At 53.8% G+C, this 12,567-nt stretch overlaps 5 protein-coding genes across 5 annotated transcripts; 2 read left to right on the forward strand and 3 right to left on the reverse strand.

Moving 5' to 3' along the window:
- Positions 1-32: 32 nt before the first annotated feature.
- Positions 33-1,061, forward strand: QC762_403560 (uncharacterized protein; the record flags this gene model as incomplete). Its single annotated transcript, XM_062889813.1, has 2 exons — positions 33-345; positions 406-1,061. 2 exons carry the CDS (start codon positions 33-35, stop codon positions 1,059-1,061), a joined length of 969 nt encoding a protein of 322 aa, XP_062743435.1.
- Positions 1,062-1,517: 456 nt separating this feature from the next.
- Positions 1,518-3,387, reverse strand: QC762_403550 (uncharacterized protein). The gene is made up of 2 exons (XM_062889812.1): positions 3,067-3,387; positions 1,518-3,001 (listed from the first exon to the last, which is right to left on the reverse strand). Exons 1-2 carry the CDS (start codon positions 3,172-3,174, stop codon positions 2,093-2,095), a joined length of 1,017 nt encoding a protein of 338 aa, XP_062743436.1. The 5' UTR covers positions 3,175-3,387; the 3' UTR covers positions 1,518-2,092.
- A 399-nt stretch (positions 3,388-3,786) lies between these two features.
- On the forward strand, positions 3,787-7,934 carry ARO4 (3-deoxy-7-phosphoheptulonate synthase). Its single transcript, XM_062889811.1, has 3 exons — positions 3,787-6,298; positions 6,350-7,129; positions 7,185-7,934. The coding sequence occupies exons 1-3, from the start codon at positions 6,253-6,255 to the stop codon at positions 7,493-7,495; spliced, it is 1,137 nt and encodes a 378-aa protein (XP_062743437.1). The 5' UTR covers positions 3,787-6,252; the 3' UTR covers positions 7,496-7,934.
- Positions 7,892-9,023, reverse strand: QC762_403535 (uncharacterized protein). The gene is made up of 2 exons (XM_062889810.1): positions 8,639-9,023; positions 7,892-8,552 (listed from the first exon to the last, which is right to left on the reverse strand). Exons 1-2 carry the CDS (start codon positions 8,694-8,696, stop codon positions 8,029-8,031), a joined length of 582 nt encoding a protein of 193 aa, XP_062743438.1. The 5' UTR covers positions 8,697-9,023; the 3' UTR covers positions 7,892-8,028.
- A 554-nt stretch (positions 9,024-9,577) lies between these two features.
- Positions 9,578-12,419, reverse strand: QC762_403530 (uncharacterized protein). The gene is made up of 3 exons (XM_062889809.1): positions 11,553-12,419; positions 10,588-11,488; positions 9,578-10,523 (listed from the first exon to the last, which is right to left on the reverse strand). Exons 1-3 carry the CDS (start codon positions 11,799-11,801, stop codon positions 9,967-9,969), a joined length of 1,707 nt encoding a protein of 568 aa, XP_062743439.1. The 5' UTR covers positions 11,802-12,419; the 3' UTR covers positions 9,578-9,966.
- Positions 12,420-12,567: the final 148 nt, after the last annotated feature.

Raw genomic sequence — 12,567 nt, forward strand, 5'->3', positions numbered from 1 at the left:
AAAGCTATCACCACCCACTCACCAAAACCACCATGCCAATATCCACCACCCCTCGCAGCGTCTCCGACGCAACCCGCTTCACAGCCACAACCCCCCACGCCGACTCCAAAACCGCCCGCTTCAGCAAACCCCCCAACACCTCCTCCCTGCCCCCATCAGGGGGTTCTCCAGAAGGGAACCCAATCCGAATCGAAACCCCCGACGAAAAAGTCGCCCGCCTCCGCGCCGCCCACCAAAGAGCCAAACTCGCCAATGTCTCCAAGCTAGAGCAGTACCTCGCCGTAGGCCGCTCCCTAGCCGACAAGGGGCACCGTTTGTCAGTCATGGCACTGATAGGCTTCTCCGGTACTTAACCCCCATCCCCCTCCCCTTTTCAGGTGTATGTCACTAACTCTCTCCATTCAGGCCTCGGCATAGTAGCAACAACCTACACCTTCTACGACATGATGGTCCTCAACCGCAAGCGCAAAGCAGAATGGATCGAGACCCAAAAGCAACTCGAGGCCGACGAGCTCGCCCAGGCCAGACTGGCGTACATGACTGGCAAGGCGGACGAGGACCAAATAGCGCTTGTAGAAGAAGTCATGGAAAGAGAGCGGCAGCAAGGAATGGCGGGGAAGACGTCGTTCTTTGAGAAAATCCCCAGCGGGTTCGCTCCTGCGGAAAGGACACACTCCCCAAGTGTGACGGAGGTTGTGAGCTGGCCTTCTTCTGCTGCGCCGGTGCCAGAGCAACAAGGGGAGGGGGAAAAGAAGAAGGGGCTCTGGACTTGGCTGACTGCTAATCTGAAAAAGGAGGAGGAAGGGGAGGAGGTGATGGGTAAGGAGAGGAGGTTAGGGTGGGAGTCGTTGAGTGAGGAGGATGATGGGATGGGGGTGAGGGATAGCGATCTTGTCCGGGCGTCGGAGGGGAGGGGGGTGGCCAGGGGGTTGAAGGAGAAGGCGAGGGAGGCGTTTGAGAAGGAGAAGGAGAATGAGAGGAGGGGTGGGGCGTTGGATCGGATTGGGTTGGAGGAGAAACAGGAGGGGGAGAAGAAGACGAAGAAGGGGTGGTTTTGGTAGAGACCTACTACCACACAACCAGAAGTATATAACGACCGTGTTGGCTGGTGATGAGGGCTGTGCTGTCGACTGGGAGGAAAGGTTCGAAATGCAAAGGGATGAAGATGGTGGGCTGGACGGGTTGTAAGGCAACCATAATCACCATTTTCAAAGAGGGATTGTGACCAGCAGGCCGCTTTGTGAAAGAGGCGCTGCTTGTATCGATAGTGTATTAGGAGAAAAAGGAAACCGTTGCATAACTCCAGCGTTTTTTTTTGTTGTTTTTTTGTATGACATATTCATCATCTTGTACATACATGTGCACTCACCATCGTGGAAGTCATTTGATGTTGAATTGAGAGCAGAGGAGTAGATTATGTGTGGTAGTTGTTCATGTAGTCATACGCTTCAATGAAGCCCACACATGTCTCTCCCATGTCTCTCCCATGTCTCACATCCCAAGGCAGCACAGTCAAGGAAGGGTATGATATCAACGTTCCGCTTTGTATTCTTTTTCTCATCAGGAAAGATACTAATGCCTCAACCAATGCAAATTACTGGATATAAGAAATTCCAGCTGTGTGTTGTGTGTGTGTGTGTTGTGTCCGATTCCACTCCCCTCCCAATTTGACACCTCAATTCCCAATTCCCCTGCTCGCTCGCTGTCCCATTCCCAAACAAAAGAAGTCACTTTGCTCGCTGGCAATGATGTGTGTGCTCGTTGCATGAAATACCAATGCTGTCCCTTCCCACTCCCTCAGCCGTCCCAAACAAAACACAAGAGCCGGCCCAAAGGCAACAAAAGAGCGTATCCATCCCAAGCCCTATACAGTGACCAAAAACAGAAAAAAAAGCAAACGAGTGAGAACCAAAACCTAATTACGCTTCCTTGGTATCAACCGCAAATCATCTGTCAGGCAACCTCCCCTTTAACAACAAGCAGCACAAATCCTCCTACCACCAAGCCATCCCTTCTCTTGTTCCCCATGACACCCAATCCTCTCCCTTACCCCCTCAACCCTACTCTTCCACCTCCCATCAGCTTCATCCCTCTAAGAAATGATGATATGATTAAAATGCCCCGGCACCTTCATCCTGCACTTATCACAATCCGCCCGGTACCCTATACTGAACGACCTCTTCACTCCCGGCGGCACCGCGGTCCACGAGTTGACCGTATGTCTCGACCTCGCGTGCCCCCGTTTCGGTGATGGCGAGCCCGATTCCACCTCCATTCCTCCATTTGGTGAACCCGGTCGCGGAGATTGCTCCCTCATCGATGCCAGCAATGGGTGCTCGTGCGTCAAGTGGCTGAGATGTCCGCTCGGGGACGTGGTGATAGGGTGAGGGGAGCAGCACGAATCAAGCACCATGGCTGGGCTGTCTTCACCGCCGGTTTCGCTGATCGGGGATGGCAGCCGGCGGTTCTGGATGTGATTCCAATCCGCCATTGCCAGAGCGTTGGTGGTCGGATTGGAGTTGTGGGCCACGGCAGCGTCAACCATGCCGTTGCTGTCAAAGGCCATGGAAGTGGGTTCTTCCGGTGTTGTTGCCAGCGCACCGTGGGCCTCGTTCCAGTTTTGGCCTCGAACCTGAGCTGCAAAGCTGCAGTGTATTGGTGTCGGGATGCGACCGGTGACACTGGGAAGTGGCTCCGGTTGGAAAGCGTTAAGGTGGTTCGGGTTTGGCTCGGGGGCGGTGTCCATCATGTCCATGTCCATGTCCATGTCTGCCATGGTGATACTAACATTGATCGGGGATTGTAGGGTCGGAACTGTGACGATCTCTGGCTCCTCGGCGAAGGCAAAATGACCTGGCTCCTCAGAATCCGAGCTGTTTGGCGTGATGGTTCGTGGTTGGCTCGGGATGATGAATGTTGTTGGCGGCGCATGGAATCTTGGTGGTTCGGCCCATCGCTTAGATGGGGGAGACGTCCTAAGTGGAAGGGCTTGGAGGCGTTTCTGGGTCACCAGATGTTAGCTACGTCCCGGCTATGTCGACTCTGATGGGATGCGACAAGACTTACACTCCTGTGTTCAGTGAAGCCAAGCGTACCACCAGGGGATATCTCGGCAAGGTCCTCTTCTCTCCCCCTTTTGCGCTGGAGCGCAGGCCAGCTCTCGTTGGACAACATGGCGCAATTGGTTGACTATGAGGCTCTGGGAAGCGTCCCCTCTATGTCTGTACCTCTCGACCAGTGCCGTTCGCAAGCAACCGGAGTCGTATACTGCGTGTTTATCAATGATTAAGCGGAGTCGGAGAGCCGGCAAATTCGAGATGATGGTCGTCGATGAAATGATTCTGCGCGGTGCGTATAGCGAACGAATGTTTTGAAAAAAAATTGCCGACGATACCCTCGAGTACCATGTATCGTTCTCAATGTCTTGCAAGAAGAACAGAGGAAAGGAGGGGGCGGAGTCTGGAAGGGCTAACGGGAGGGATGGCAGGCAGGCTGGATTGGAGGTCTGGGGCTGGGCCTTGGCCGTCCTCTCAGCTCCTGCTGGGGTTCAAATGGCTGTTAGCGAGATACATGACAGTAGGTGGCGGTCGGCCCTTACTCCAAGTTTCTCACTAGCACGACCCCAAGACCTGGAACGTGCTGTCCCACTCCCCGGGAACAGGCAAGCGATAGCAAGTCCCGACGATGCTATCTTATCGATACGGGCAGGAATATGATATGAGAAGTCGATGTCGATGCAACTTGCTGAATACCTAATTTGGCTCGTTGATGTGATCGTTGATGGGATCGTTGATGGGCAGAATGACAAAGAGCGCGGATGATGGTGAGAACAAAACTTTTGTCCGTCCGAATATGCAGTGTGAGACAAACACTGCAAGCTGAAGAACAACGACGACCTCGATGAGGGGCCGGGCAACAGCCGACGTCAGATGCAACAGGGGGCCACAGCTGCCTGGTTCAACAGGAGACACAGGAAAGGGGAAATGAGCTGCAGGGTGAGGGAATCGAGGGATAGGTATCTGGTAGTTAGCCATCCAAAATACCTAAAGCATTGTCGAGATGCCTGGCCAGAAAAGAGAAGCATTTCACCTTGCTTCTTCGTGTTGACCCCACCTCCCTTCAGACGCATCTCACGCACGGACATCCCCATAAACATGGGGCGGGCGTCAACCGTCAGTGCTCCCGGCTCGCTGGGAAGCCTTATTCACCAGTCAAGTCCCGTTGAGAAGCTCGTCAGTTTCAGAATTGCTTCAAGAACTGTCCACCGCGTCCATTTCCGGTTTGTTGTCTCTGTCCCATTTTGGAATCTGGATGGCAAACAGATGGGATGGAAAATAACAAGCCGACGCATAATTTACCGGTCCGGCCATGCGAGGTTGGCTGGGAACCAGTGGCCGTTGGTGGTCGTTGGTCAACGGCCGGTCCTCGAGAGGCCGTCTACGAGTAGGGAGGGGACATCGGTGATCGGGTCTGATGGAATCATGAACTTGATGAGAGATTTATCATGGGTGGATAGCGAGTGTATCGGACAATGGTGTGATTGCTGACTCGTGTGGTTCCAGTCCCGGAAGATTCAAAACGTGTAAGAAGTATTGAAGAACATGTCTTCAGTGCCACTTGGTCGGGACTGTGGGAGCATCAAAGGACACGCAGAGTTCAAGACATGACTGTCGCCGGCCGACTCAAAATACTCATGCTCATATCACCATCCGGTCTCGGCCCCGGCCGACAATGGCTTCGGTAGCCGTGGCCTGGAACCCGGCAGTCAACGATAAAGAACGGCCGGTCTCGCGGGTTTGTCGCCCTTAGGTCCGGCCTTTTTGCGGACCAGTGGAGCAGAAGCCCGCCAGTTCGTCGGCATCACAAGCACAACATCACGACCTGCTAGACCTCGGTCGTCTCGGGAGTGGAAAGGCTTCATTATCGCCAAGTGGCCGATGTGGCACTCTGCTAGGCTCATAACATCGAGCATTGATGGGACCCTTGGTTATGCGTCACCTTCGAGCATCTGCTGTGTGATGCAAACCAAGGGTACGGATCCGGAACCCGGAGGACCCAGCCGTTAACTTCGGATCCAACCAAGCAGTCTATCCTCTTTTGGGGAATCGGAGGCTCGTTGCTGTCTCCAAATTTCTCCAAATCTTGCGGTTTGGTCTCGAGTATCTTCTGTGTCGCACTTTCACACAACTGACGACAATCCCATTCTCTTCTGGCCAATCATAAGCAGGGTGTTGCAAAGAAGCACAAATGCTCGAAGAACATATCCAGATTGATACACGGGGCGGTGGCGGAGGCTCAATATGAGCTGCGAGGTTGATTACACGTCTGCTTGACGGCCACGAATGGAAGGCGGTGAAGCATTGCATCGTCAAAAAAAGTTTACCCCTCCCCCACCTTCGAAGTTGCTACCCGCTACAACGGCGCATTTCCAAACTCGTCGCCCGGACGCCCTGCTGCATTGAGCCTAGGATTTGGCCAAAGACATCTGTTGTTCTGCTGCTTGCCTCCGTCTTCGGACACACATGCGTGGAAGGGATCGACTTAGTGGCCGGGAGTGGCCAATTCCTCTTCCCGTCAGGTTCACCCCACCAGCCTGTCGATGCTCTCAGTATTGCATCGTGGGTTGGATTTCATGAGCTGCCTACGCAGAATGCTGAAACTTGCAAATCTCCCAAGGTATATCTCGCTCATTGCTTGGAGCTCGCGATGGCATGTCAACTCAGCCACGGCGTTCAACGTACAGGTAGGGATTGTTACCATTTGGAAATTTTAGTGCCCGACATCCCGCCCCGGACCGATATTGGTCTTGGGACACTGAACTGGGGCACCGTCTGAGTCACTTGAACAAGTCAATATCATCTCATCTCCCACTTGCTCCAGAGATACCAGAATTGTTCCGATTCAAATATTCCAATTGTGAAGCTTTATCAGTCAAGCCCCTTTTAATTGGTTTATCGAAGTTCAAGCTCCTCGGTTTCTTTTGTTGCTGCACCTGGCCCACTACAATTGTAATTGCTCGGATCTCAGAGGTCAACCCAATTTTTGCCTTAAAGAACCTACCCCAGCCCATCTCACCCTCCAAACTGGCCGCACCTTCCCTGCTACTTGCAGCTACAACATCACCTCTGGAGAACATCGCTTCGTGTTGTCTCTTCTCGTCCTTCACAACACACCCTCACCCGGATTTTTGGGCTGTCTTGCTTTCATTCGACACGCAACCGTTTTGTGATACCCTATAATACATCGCTCACCATGCCCGGACTTGATATGGCGCCTCTTCAGGCCGATGACATGAGAGGTACGATCCACTCAGACGCACGCGCTTAACAGTCACTAACTCGTTCAAAAGTGTTGGGTCAAGATCCCCTCATTCCCCCTGCCCTTCTTATTTCTGAGATCCCCATCACCGAGGATGCTCTGCAAACAGTAGTAAAGGGCAGACGTGATGCCGTCGGCGTCATCATGGGCCGCAACGACCGTCTCCTGGTCATCGTCGGCCCATGCTCCATCCACGACCCCGCCACCGCCATTGAGTACGCACATAGACTCAAGGCTCTCTCCGACAAGCTCTCAGAGGACCTCGTCATCGTCATGCGCGCTTACCTCGAGAAGCCACGCACCACCGTTGGCTGGAAGGGTCTGATCAACGACCCTGATATCGATGAGACCTTCAAGATCAATAAGGGTCTCCGCGTATCCAGACAGCTCTTCCGTGACCTCACCTCCACCGGCATGCCCATCGCTACCGAGATGTTGGACACCATCTCTCCTCAGTTCTTAGCCGACCTGATCTCAGTTGGTGCCATCGGTGCCCGTACCACCGAGTCTCAGCTCCACCGTGAGCTCGCCTCTGGCCTGTCCTTCCCTATCGGCTTCAAGAACGGAACCGATGGCAGTCTTGGTGTTGCTATCGATGCCATCGGTGCTGCCGCTGCCAAGCATCACTTCATGGGTGTAACCAAGCAGGGTCTTGCTGCCATCACTCGTACCAGCGGGAACGAGCACGGCTTTGTCATTCTCAGAGGTGGCACCAAGGGCACTAACTACGACAAGGCCAGCGTCCAGGCTGCCAAGGAGACCCTTGTCAAGAAGGGTCAAAAGCTCGCTATCATGATTGACTGCTCTCACGGTATGTCCTTGCTCGGATGAACCATAACATGAACATCTTTGCTGATAATATTTAGGTAACTCTAACAAGGACCACCGCAACCAGCCCAAGGTGGCCGCCACCGTCGCCGAGCAGCTCCGCGAGGGCGAGACCGCCATCATTGGTGTCATGATTGAGTCCAACATCAACGAGGGCAACCAGAAGGTACCTGCCGAGGGCCCTGCCGCTCTCAAGAAGGGCGTCTCCATCACCGATGCCTGCATCAACTGGGAGAACACCGTGGCCGTCCTCGAGGACCTCGCCGCCGCCGTTCGCGAGCGCCGCAAGGTCAACGCTGGCAAGGAGGCCGCTGCCGAGGCCAAGACCACCCCGTTGGAGGAGGATTAGGATCTCACCTTTGACCGGATGGGGAATACTTTGTACTTTCGGGAGTTTTTACCTCGACAAGGGGTTTCTGGGTTTAGCATTGGGCAATGAAAACACAAAAAGCGGAAGGAATGGGAATTTCAAAAGCAGGAAGGCAAAAAAAAGTGCGTCGTATCATGGGAAGGGAGACAAAAAGCAAGCTTGGGGAATAAACATGAGCAGGGTTCCATGTCGGTTTTTTTTGGTCAACAACAAAAACGGGGTTGATGGAGGGGTGGTGGTCGAGTGCCGCATAATGAAACCGTTTTTTGCGAGCAAGGTGGTTTCCGTAGGGGGGGAGTAATGTAAAGAAATGAAAAAGATCTTGTCAACATGCTCGGTGCCATGTGTATTACTTTCAACAGACCAAGCCCGACTCATTTGTCCATTAAGGCCATAACACGTCGTATGATATGTATTGCTTTCAACAGAGCCAAACCCAAGTTGTATTCCCGTTCAAAACGCCAAAAACACCGTGTCGCATCATGGCATCCATCTCCTATTACACATCTCCATCATCGTGCACCACCGCCCTCCCCCAAAGGACTGTACGTCCCCTGCCCTTCGCCTCCTCCTCCACCAGTACCTCTCCTCGTGAGCCCCCCTCCACCAATATTCCCCCCTCTCTGGGCATTCCCACCGGAAACCAACCCCCCTATCACCCCTATTATCCCCCCTCCCCCCTCATTCCCACGTTCTTGCCTCTGTCTTTCCATTCTCGAGTCAATAACCCTTTTTACCCCCGCCCAGCTCAGCAGGCCGGCGGTGCCGAGGATGAAGCCCCAGACTATAATCTTGTCCTTGTTGCTGTCGCGCTGGAAGCAGGAGGTGACGACGTCTTTTTCTTCGGCGTCTTTGCAGATGGGTAGGTTGTATTTGAGGCAGAAGGCACGGTTGCATTGGGTGCAGGAGGAGGAGGAGGCTCGGGGGGAGAGGAAGCCGGGGGGTGGGTTGGGGGAAGGGGGGTTGTCGTGGAGGGGGCCGAGGGGGATGATGGTGCTGTTTGTGAAGCAGGTGCATTTGCAGAAAGTTGGGGCGGCTGAACAGAGGGGAGGGGAGGGTTAGTGGGAAGAAAGGAAAAACGGGGAGAAGGGTTGGGGTTGGGGGGTTGGGGGGTGTGCTTACAGGCTGAGGCTATTCCTAGGAGGAGGAAGATGGTGGAGAGGAGGGGTATTGGCTTCATGTTGGGGACGGGAGGGAATGGTGATCGGTGGACTGGTGGGTTGGGGTCGATGACGGGGGTGGTGGTTGATGAACTGGTTGGTGGGATTAGGTCGCTATATCATCAGTTTGTTCGTCGAGCTTGGTTGGCCTGATATTGTTGGTTTCCCCCCCCCGTCGGGGTTTGCTGTGATATTCGTTCCTGGCGTCTACGCGATGCGATGCGATTGCGCTCCCTTATCTCCAACCTTCAACTGTCCGCCAATGCGATGACGCTGCCTGCCGCCGCCGACCACAGCCACAGACTTCCACCCACCCGCCACACCACCATACCATTCACCAGCCCCACCATGTGGGCCGAGAAAGCATAGACATTTCACTCACGCTCCTAGATTTGCAAGCGTGCACAGGCCACTTTGGGAAGAGATATATAATCTCGGCCACCCAGCCAGATTTTGATCGGTTTCTTCTTTTCTTTCCTCGCCCTTCGGGGCATTTGGTCAATTTGAAACGATACAGAGAAGATTAGCATGGCCCCTGCACTAAGGATGACACGCTACTCAAAGAGACGCTACCAATTTTTTCACTGTCCTCTTGGCGATCAGAAGCTTGGAGATGGGGAAGAGATGTTGACGGTTTTGGTGATGGTTGTTGGCGTTGGGAGATGGTTATCGTTGATTGGAGATGGATGCTATTTACTTTTGCTGGGCTTTTGGCAATGGATGACTGATGGATGATGTTGATGACGATTGATGGGCGACTGGAAGAGCTCTTGCAGGAATGATTGTCGTTGTCAAACTTGAAGTCGCGTGTTCGATGCTGCTGGTGACCTGCAATAGCGTTCCGTCAATAACCTTGAATGTATGGTAGATGACAGGTCAAAGAGCCATTTTGCCTATCTTCATGTCGTTGTACAATTACCTGATTACTTTCATTTCTGTGGTGTGTTACCGTCATCTAGATATCTATAAGGAAAATGACAGGACCGCCCGAACAAAAGCACCTGAACTCCATCTGGGTATCTCATCCTCGACTATTTGCCATTCCCCAAGACTCCAAACACAAATTCTTAAGACCCCAACGGCATGCTATCAACCAAGCTCCTTTCCTGGAAAGATAACCCAAGCAGTCCATCCATTTCCAACCCCCCTCTCCTACTTTCCAAACGCACTCCTCAACACCGAATCATTCCCCACCTTGGACACCCTCCTGCTCGCCCCCTCAAGCACAATCTCCGACAGCTCATACCCCTCCTCATCGACATCCACCTCTGGAATCACCGGCGGACCCTCCTAGTCATCCTCCAGATCACCTTCAGCTCCCCTCCCCCTCCCACCAACCTTACCCTTCCTAATATCAACCCACCCCATCCCCAAAGCCGTAAAAACCGCCAACCCTCCCGCCGCAGCAGCCATGTAAAACACCTTACCTATACTCCTCGACCAAGCCTCCAACACAACATCCAAATCCCCCTCTTTGACCACCTCCCTAAATCTCGTCGCGCCCGCTTGGAGGATCTCCCTGCTGTACGGAACTGCTTGGGATAGTTCATTTTGAAGGGTTTCCCCAAATATGGTGTTAGCTCCAGCAAGGAGGATGGAGATACCGAGGTTTTGAACAAAGACCAGGATGCACGTCCCCATTGCTATGTCCTGCGGCGGGAGGATGGCTTGGATTGCTAGGAGGGGCATCTGCATTCCCGCGCCGCGGCCGATGCCGCCGAGGATTTGGTAGAGGATGTACTGCACTGGAGGCGTGGTGGGGGAGAAGGTTGAGCAGAGACCGTTGGAGACGGCGCCGATGGAGGCGGAGAAGATGGTGTAGGGGATTACATAGCCCGTTTTTTGAACTGGTGAGGGGAGGGCGACGGTTAGCTTTGGGGAGTGGGGAGAAAGGGGAGGGGAGGGCCTTACCAAGCGGACCGACAATGACGGCTAGGATGAGCTGGCTGACGATGCTGGCCATGACGTACACGCCTGACATGATGGGGGTTGCGCCGTGGACGGCTTGGAAGTATATTGGCAAAAAGAAACTCGCGACGTAGACGATGAAGAGGAGGAAGCAGTTTGTGATGGCGCTGGTCCAGACTTGTCGTTGGGTAACGAGGGAGAGTGGGACGAGGGCTACGTCGCCGAGGTACCAGTCCCAGATGAGGAAGACTATCGTCGTTGCGCCAGCTCCGGAGAAGAGGCCGATGATGATGGGGGAGTTCCATGGGTATTTGTCACCGCCCCATGACAGCGCTAGCATCAGCTGGACAGCTGCGGGTGCTAGCAGTGCGAATCCGAGGAGGTCGAGCTCGATGTAGATGCGACGAAGGACGTCCATGGCGCGCCGTTTCTGGAAGGCGTCTGGGATGTGGACAAAGGAGAGCGCAACGATGACGAGAGCGCCGATTGGGAGGTTGATGTAGAAGCACCAGCGCCAGGAAACGTAAGAGGTAAAGGCTCCACCAACGAGGGGACCAGCAATGATGCCAAGCTGCGAGAAGCCCATCATGATTCCGGTGTATGTTGGCCGCCGACTCATGGGTACTGATGTTCCGAGGATGGTGAGAGCTCCGTTGATGAGGCCCGCCCCCCCGATCCCGGCGATAGCGCGACCAGTGATGAGCATCCAGGAGGCGACTGAGGCGCCGCAGATTGCAGAACCAATCTCGAAGATCGCGAAGAAGGTGATGAAGGTCCATTGGGTGCTGAACTTCTGGTAAATCTTGCCTGTGAGGGGTTGGAGGGCGGCGCTGGCGAGTTGGTAGATGGCGGCATACCATCCGACGTCTTCGAGGGATTCGAACTCATCCGTAATGCGAGGTATCTGTTTCCGACAGATTAGCGACCTGTATCTTGGAGAAAAGGGGCGCTTTGATAGCGGTACTCACTGCAGTGGCGAGGATGGAGGTATCAAGCATCATCAAAAAGACAACGACTGTGACAGAGGCCAGCAAGGCGGCCAGCTTGAATCCTTCGACATTTTCGGGCTCGGTAGTCTTGGGCACGGTGAACTCATTCGAGGGACTTGGCTGACTTGAGGGGCCATCGCTTCTTGTCGCAGCTCTTGAAGGCCCGGGGAATCTATCGAGTTCTGGATCTGAAGGCAGACGGCGATGGGAAAGCGACCTTCTCTCCATCGCAGTGGCGGCGATTCACACGAGCAGGAGTGGTAGGATGATGATGATGCTGTTGTTGTCAGTCGTCTTTACATGGAGGCTTACCAAGTTCGGGCAAAAATACATTTGTCGTATTTGAAGCCAAGTCAAAAAGTGCATCGAGAAAGTCGACTAGGTCGAAAGGGCAGTTGTTGTACTGAGGACTGTTAAGTAACAACTCAACCAGTCGCGTCTACAGAGACATAGATCCATATCACTCGCCGACGGAGGTGCCATTGCCACTACTGTAGGGCGGTAGGTCACCTGGGCTGGAGCAGGGCGGAATCGCCGTTATTTTCGGCCTTCAGTGTAAGGGCCGCAGCGCCAGTTGCTCCTTCCACTTTTGCTTAACGCGTGGGCCATGGGCTTCAACACGAAACTTCATCGCATGTAGCAACGTGCGTAGTGGTCGATCATTTAGCCCTACAACACCACATGGAGTGCTTGTACGCATCCATGGATGACGCCTTTCTTTAGCAAGTAAGCGTGAGGGTCATCGCAACGACAAGCCAACCACTGAGAATCCACAGCACATTGGTTCTCTTTCGCTGATTCGAACCACACAGGAGCAACAGGACATACGGCGGTCGAATTTATCGCATCACATCAAGTATCTCATCCTACAACAACCTGGCAGCAATTCGACCGGAACCAAGAGTGTCGTCAAAAGTGGAGATCAACAACATAAACCCTAACCCTGCCAATGCCACTCCGTTCCGGGCGATCCGGAATGGAAGCTTCGGCTCCA

The sequence above is a fragment of the Podospora pseudocomata genome, chromosome 4 (genome assembly GCF_035222375.1).
Source record: "Podospora pseudocomata strain CBS 415.72m chromosome 4, whole genome shotgun sequence".
Lineage (NCBI taxonomy): Eukaryota > Fungi > Ascomycota > Sordariomycetes > Sordariales > Podosporaceae > Podospora > Podospora pseudocomata.